Below are 7,824 nucleotides of genomic sequence, written 5' to 3' on the forward strand. Positions count from 1 at the left end.
TATTATATTATATTATATAGAAAATATTTTTAAAAATTGATTGTTCAAAAACTTTGATTAATTCAGAAACAAACAACTGAAGTCTGTATGAGCCAGTCATTGAATTATTCGCTCAACTGATTTGTTGAAGAACACTAATTCAATCAAAATATTTTATTTTTTGTTTTATAAATTAATCCAGGATATATAATTTGCTGGCTTGAAAATTGTCAGCCTGTTATAGGTTGCTTAAATGTAGGCTTTTTAAAATAAAATAAAAAATCTTCATAATAATAATAATAATAATTGTAATATTATTATTTTACATTTATTTGTTTGTTTGTTTTTAAGTCAGAGTCAGTGAAGCATCATGACAGTAAGGATGGAGTTCTGCCCACATTTCTTCCTTTTGAGTCCAGCACTCAGGACTCAGAGGATGAAGACATGAGTGAGGAGAATGAGAGCCGTGTGGAGATGAAGCAAGCAGGGGCAGAAGAGCTTGAAGGTTCAGAGGAAGGTGAGAAGAATACACCATTGCTCCTGAGTGACGAGGCACTGACTCAGCTCCTGCAGGTCCCTGAGGAGGTAGATGAACCTGTGGAGGAGGATGTAGATGATGATGATGATGACAGTCCAGAAAAAGACAAAGAAACGAAGGAGATGCAGGAGGAGGGAAAGAAAGATGGAGAATCTACAATGAAGAACGAAGATGCAACTGAAAAAAGAGAAGGTGAGAACAAGGTAGAGGATGCAAATGAGACTGACAGTAGTACTGAATCAGAGATACCAATGGATTTGGACTATGCAGCTGATCGTGATGCTTCACAGTCACTAACCATCAAGCTGGAGGAGGCCAAAGTTTCAACCGTCAACACTATGGGAAAAGAGATGGAGGAAACTGCTGAAGATGTGATTCCCACAGTCACAGTGGACTATGATTCCCAGCAATCCAACACTGACTCTGAGGACATTGTAGAGGAACAGGACGTGCCAGCAGAACAAACCCAAGATGAGCTTAAAGAACCTTTTCAAGTCTCTGAGAATGACAATGAAAAAGAGAAGAGTGATCAACAGGATGAAAAGAACAGCACTGAATCTGAGGCTACAATTCCTTCTAGTGGCAAAAAGGCAAAAAAGGACAAGAAAAAACAGAAGAATGAAAGTAAAAGCCATGGAAAGGGCAAAGCCAAGAAGCAGCGAAACAACCAGAAGCCGGAGAAGATGCAGAGTGACCAAGCCAGTACAATGGAAGCAACTGAAGAACATACTCATAGGAAAGACCAGGAAAAACTGGAGGAGCCCACTGAAAATACAGAGCCTAAACCCAGAAAGAAGAATGGAAAATGGGTACAAAAAAATGCACACATACATTATCATAAAATAGATGTGAAACGAGACTGTAAGCATTTCACAATGCATGATAGTATATAGCCTACACATACATGCTTTTAGTAGATTAATACTTGAATTTTAAATGAATTATTAGTATTTTGCTCAAGGAGTAGAGGCGAAATTCACCAACCACCGCAAACAGTTTAACTACATGCTATTAACACCATATGTAGGCTATTCACATGAAGTCAGTGTCATACAGTGCAAACAAAATGATTGAGCTTCTTTTTATTCAAATTGCATCTCAAACTGAAGTAAAATGTTTACTGAGTAGCAATAAAAGCATGTCTGCATTTCTTTTGAAACTGTATTACATTTCTCAAGTGAAATATTAGTGGCGCTGAAAGGTTAATGCCCTACTGAGTCTGAAACAAAACCCTAAACCTAATCGATAGTGTAAGCAAAAGCAAATAAGTGAGAAAAAAAATCGCATTTAAGTTTACATTTAGTAGTTAATGAACTGGAAGTCTCACATAAGAAAAAACTTACTTAAAAAAAAAAACCGTGGATCGTTTAAGCAGGTGCACTAAGTGTTTCAATTAGGCCACATATTTTTAGTATATCCCCTCGAAAGTGTTTGAAATGTTTAAATGTGTTGGTTATGCCTCTTTACAGACTCGCTTAGTGGGGATGAATCCCATACAAATTAGGGCCACTATGGAGCTTTACCCTGACATTCGACCCACCCATCGGCCCAGTGGACAAGGGTTGCCAGCTGGTGAGTGTTGTTTCAACATTGTCTTCATAGCTCCGAATTCTTATTAGGAATCTGCTGAGCAGAGGTTTTCTTTAACATAGACTGTTAAACCGCCCTGGCTTAAAAAGTCAATGAGAGCCTTAGCCCCTGGTTTATGCTCTATCCAAACCAACAGAGGCAAAGGAATGCCGGCACATCTTTACAGAGTTGTTATATATAACCTTTATTAGATGTCTCTTTGAGAGCCTTTTAAAGCAGCAGTGGACGCTTGAATTGAGCATACAGTATTTTACAAGATATTTGCACATTCTTTCACTGTTTTGTCCAGACCCCTGCGAGAGCTTTCGCTGTAAAAGAGGGAAGACATGCAAAATGAACGATGAGTACAAGCCCGTCTGTGTGTGTCAGGAGCCGTCAGAATGTCCTCCCAGTGTAAATGATTTAGACCATGTAAGTATACGTAATTAGTTTAATTTGCATTCAGCTGATTACAGTAAAACTGCTTTAATTTCCAAATGTACACTCTCAGAAAAAAAGGAACAAAGCTGTCTCTGAGGTGGTTCCCTAAGGTACAAAAGCTAAAAGGTTCATGCTCATTTACCCCCTAAATTGTACATATTACCTTAAAGGTGCATATTAGTACCTAAAGTGTACATTTTAGTACCTTTTGACAGGGTGCTGCCACAGTGACAGTTTTGTACCTTCTAAGAGCGCATATTTAGATATGCCATTACAGATCAAATCTGTAATGGAATATCAACAGATATTGATTGAAGAAAAAAGTATAATAAAAACATTTGCAAGTAATATGCTGTTGTCATTGGGACATTTTCATTGTAGGTATGCGGAACTGACAATAAGACATATGACACATTCTGTCAGCTCTTTGCCACCAAGTGTGGCCTTGAGGGGACCAAAATAGGCCACAGACTTCACCTGGATTACACTGGATCCTGCAAATGTAAGAAAGACGAATATGCTTATTTTAATTGTTAGCACCTGAGAGGTTAAATTTGTGAAACTTTAGGCGTAAAATCGCCTTGTCAGAAGAAATGTAAAGATTTACATATATTTAGAGTTTCTACATATCTACTTTTTTGTCTATTTTTATTTCTCCTAATGTTTATTTTGTGTGTTTTGTCTGGCAGTTATTCCTCCATGTCCAGAGTCGGAGCTGGTGCAGTTCCCTCTGCGTATGCGGGATTGGCTGAAGAACGTGCTTCTGCAGTTATATGAGCATGAATCCATGTCTCCTGGCTTTCTCACAGCTAAACAAAGAATCAGGGTATGTCTTTCAGAGATACTGGACAGTTTTTCATGACATCTAGATATCACATGTCTCCCAAAGAGACAAATAGTACACTGTAAAAAAAAAATCTGTGACATTTACGGTAAAATACCGGCAGCTGTGGTTGCCAGAACTTCACCGTAAAAAATATGGTAGCAACATTTTAGGTTTTACAGGCTTAACTTAAATTCACAATAAAATACTGTATTTCATTAACTGATGTAATGTTAATAAACCAACATATTGAAGTGCTAATATCTGTTTTGAACCATTGTAATGCACTGATAACCACCAAAAACTGTTGGTGATGAGAAAGTCACATGATGAACCAAAGCTCATCACAAACAGCTTTTCTACGAGCTGAGGGCAATACTTATATATAGAAGGTGCACAGTGTCATTCACACAAACACTAAACCCCATCATGGTGACACATGATACTGAAATAATGCAATAAACATGAATTTAACAACATTAGATGTAAGATTAAACCCTAATGTACACAACTAATAAGAAAAAACTAAGAAACGTTATTTCAACAAAAAAACATCAAATATGAAGTGTCATGCAGGGAATTCTGGGAGTGTCAATTTACGGTTTGTTACTGTAAATTATACAATGACTTTTTCTTTTTCACTTCTATGTATTTTTAACAGTATTTTACTGTAAAATTACATTAAATGTAATTACATTTATTCACTGAATATAGTATGGAAATGACTGTTAACCAGTTAACAGATTTTTACTGTAGCGTATTTTACTGTTAAAATCGCAATCATTTTTTACAGTGTAGGTTTAAAATAAGAAACTGGTGACAAATTCTACTCGGCTCTCCAACTTTTGACAGTAAAATACACAATGTTGATGTACTACTTTGAAAAATAGCCCTTGATTGTATCTAAACCATCAAATATGGCTTCATCACAGATGACGAATGCTCTGCTCAACAGGTTCAGAAGATCTATGATAGTGAGAGACGGCTTCATGCAGGCGATCACCCTGTTGAACTTCTACAGCAGGACTTTGAGAAGAACTACAACATGTACATCTATCCAGTTCACTGGCAGTTTGCACAGATGGACCAACATCCTTCAGACAGGTGGGGGCTGTGTGTTTGTACAGATTTCTTCTTGCAATATTATTTAGTTGATCAGAAATGAGAAATCCCAAATATCTCTGTAAATGAAGTCAATAAATTCACTTGACATTTATTTTGCTGTCAAATTTCCTTCTAACATTTGCTTGCAGCCAGAATTTTGACTAAAATATTGATAAAAATACCTGATTCCTAAAACTTGCTTAAAGCTACCCAATTAGATAAGAACACGCAATTTTGGGAAATTATCACCAGTTCCGAGTTCTACAGTACGTGCATACGTGATTGGTCACGAATGGGCAGTTCGTGGGCAAGACGTCTGAGGCTGAAACTATTCTAACTCTGACTTACTCATACAGGAGGTTCAGTAATATTTTTAGCTGGTGTGAGGATGTGGTTGAGGGACATTTCCAGAAAAAGACAAAACTCTGTGCCAATATCCTCCACAACATCAGTGGTCAGACAGAGGCTTTAAAGCTGCAGTGTAGGGGAAATCTGCCTACGAATGATTTACTTATAGATGTCTCTCAGCATTAAACTGAGATATGAGAAAATTTCACACAGTAGCTTTAAGAATCTAGTGTTGGTCTTTCAAGTGGTGTGTACATGAAATATGATCATACAGATTTTCTTTCTTTTGTAAACTTGTGGATACGCTATATGCTGGCTGTTGCAGGTTTCTTTCTCATTCTGAGCTGGCTCCACTGCGCGTTCCCCTAGTTCCAATGGAGCATTGCACCTCAGTCTTTTTCCAAAGATGTGATGCTGACAAGGACAAACTGGTCTCCTTCAAGGAGTGGTGCAGCTGCTTTGGCATTAAGGAAGGTAAGAGTATTTTGAAGGCCTTGTTTTAAACAGCTGAAAGTGTTTTTAATTTATTATTCATTGACTTTAAATTCATTATTTATGCACGTTTTAAATAAATCAAAAACTTTATAAACAAACCAAGTTGGTTTTTCAACTTTTCCATCTTTTCATTCCTACAGAGGACATGGATACCAATCTGCTGTTCTGAGCAAGAGCGAATGTCTAAACAAGCATCTCAAAAATAAGTTTTTTTGTTTTGTTTTACTAAATAAGGCAGATAATAATATTGGAGGTCTGTTCAGTGAAATTGTACTGTTTTTGTGTAATGATCATGATGGACAAGAATGTCTAAAACCCTTTTTATTTTGGTGCATTATGTGTGTAGCATATTGGATGCTAAAAATGAAAAGAACTGTAGATAAAAATTTAGTTCAAAAATGAACAAAAATATGTACTTTTAGTTTGAGACTTTTTGTATGCATTCCAGGGGGAAAGTTTACATAGTGAATAAAATAAAATAGATTTTATAAAGATGTTGGAAAATGTTGTTGAGTGCTTATATGTGCTTGTTGTCAATTAATTAGCCTACATATTTATTACATATTATATGGCTTGAATGAATCAGGAATTTAACTTGTCACAAGTTTTATATCCTCATAAGCTTGGTTTGGTAGGCACACTGACAACAGTTTCTGTGTTTGGAAAAGAACTGTGTGGGGTTTGACCACTGTAATTAAAACAAACAAAAAATGAAAAAATGTGATTGGGGGAAAAACTGTTAGGAAGTCATTCAATTACTGCTGTCAGAACTGTGTGCCTAAATGTGCTGTGTAATTCAATGACCATGTGACATCTGTTGAGCAGTTGGCCCATGGTCATCTTCTCTGATTAGACTGACTGCCTCACATGAATTTAACTTTTTTTGTAGCATTCTGTAAAATCAGAAATGTGCCAGAAATACTACATTTGGAAGCAGTTTCTGTAGCATGAGTACATGACCATAAAGCTATGTGCAAGAAAGAGAAGTTAATTTACTTTAAAAAAAGAAAACTTTTGAAAAAATTGGATTTTCTACATACCATAGCCTGTGTATTTGGGGTCAGTATCTCACAAAAACAGCTTTTCACTGGATGTTTTTTCCCCAGATAGATTCAGGAAGTTGAATAATTTTAGTTTGATTTTGCATACATATTTTTTTGCACACTCTGGGTCTCTGTCAGGTTTGATAAGATAAGACCACCTGGTGCTAAGTTTTCAGAAAAAGAGTAAAGAAATAAAGTGCAAGAAGGATTCTGGAGGAAGTAAAAAAGTGGAAAAACAAAGATACTGCACAGGCCAACAATACTGTTGAAAATTGTATCTCTCCAGAACAAATACTCTGAACTAGCTTTCTCAAATTTTTTTCTATTCTATCTACTTGTTTTTCTTTGTGCGTGTGTGTGTATATGTACAGTATGTATGTATGTGTATGTGTGTGTGTGTATATATATATATACAGTATATATATATATATATATATGTATATGTGTTTTGTAAGTCGCTTTGGATAAAAGCGTCTGCTAAATGACTAAATGTAAATCATTAAAGAAACACCTGCTTGAGACCATCATTCAAGAGTTTTATTTTGCTGCTCATAAATACTTTACGCTGAGTGAAAAAGCTTACAGGGAAGCTATCGAAAGGCAAAGATCAAAGAGAACAATGCATTTGACTAATGAGTCATCAGATTGTACACATAAAGTGGTCAATGTATTTTATTTAGTCTTCAAATAGATTTTTCAGCAATCTTTAAAGTGGCCTAGCTACTCTTCCAATCAGAAGAAATTGCTTGTCTAATCGTAATGTGAGACATACATAAGCCCATTGTGATGTTGGCATATGAATTTTAGCATTTCACATTTTTAGGCCTACTTCTAAGAAGTTGCTGTGGAATCTTGTTTTTTGTCCCTTTGTACATGAAAAACAATTAAAAATTATTTATAAATAATGGAAACAAATATTTAAACTCTTATTTCAATTTTCTGACACGCAGTGTTGGGAAGGTTACTTTGGAAATGTAATAGGTTACAGATTACAAGTTACCCTACTTAAAATGTAATAAGTAGTGTAACTTTTCAATTACTTTATTAAAGTAATGTAACTGATTACATTTGATTACTTTTTGATTGCTTTTCTAAATTTCTAATGTTTTCAACTGTTAATAATTTTCATACATTTAAACCAGGCAGGGTTAAACTTACAATATGTGCTCAACACTGATAACTGTCAGACGTTTGAAATCCTTCATCGCTTGAATTAAGATTAAGATTAATTTTAAAGGAGACATTGGATGCAAAATATCTTCATTTGCATATAAATGTGTCTTAGCAGTGTGTGGACACAACCATACAATGATAAAAATTCACTCCTTTTTTTTTAATCCCCCAAAAACCTAAACAGTCTCAATTATCAAGCCATTTTGATTTTGGAGTGAATACCAGCGCTCTCTTCCAGCTTCAATACCACGACTGAGGTGAGACCCTTGAGCAAGACACCAAACCCCCAACTTTGTTGGTGTGTGTTTACG

General features: G+C 35.7%; 1 protein-coding gene across 1 annotated transcript in view; it reads left to right on the forward strand.

Annotated features, from left to right (window-relative positions):
- The window catches only part of LOC107665481 (SPARC-like protein 1), an 8,775-nt gene extending 3,031 nt beyond the window's left edge, over positions 1-5,744 (forward strand). The window contains exons 4-11 of the mRNA XM_016456384.1: positions 331-1,326; positions 1,987-2,089; positions 2,397-2,518; positions 2,909-3,029; positions 3,217-3,353; positions 4,306-4,454; positions 5,128-5,276; positions 5,438-5,744. Coding sequence (XP_016311870.1) covers positions 331-1,326; positions 1,987-2,089; positions 2,397-2,518; positions 2,909-3,029; positions 3,217-3,353; positions 4,306-4,454; positions 5,128-5,276; positions 5,438-5,466 — 1,806 coding nt within the window. The 3' untranslated portion in view covers positions 5,467-5,744. The remainder of the gene's footprint in view (positions 1-330; positions 1,327-1,986; positions 2,090-2,396; positions 2,519-2,908; positions 3,030-3,216; positions 3,354-4,305; positions 4,455-5,127; positions 5,277-5,437) is intronic.
- Positions 5,745-7,824: the final 2,080 nt, after the last annotated feature.

The sequence above is a fragment of the Sinocyclocheilus anshuiensis genome, unplaced genomic scaffold (assembly GCF_001515605.1).
Source record: "Sinocyclocheilus anshuiensis isolate Anshui unplaced genomic scaffold, SAMN03320099.WGS_v1.1 scaffold908, whole genome shotgun sequence".
NCBI classification, from domain to species: domain Eukaryota; kingdom Metazoa; phylum Chordata; class Actinopteri; order Cypriniformes; family Cyprinidae; genus Sinocyclocheilus; species Sinocyclocheilus anshuiensis.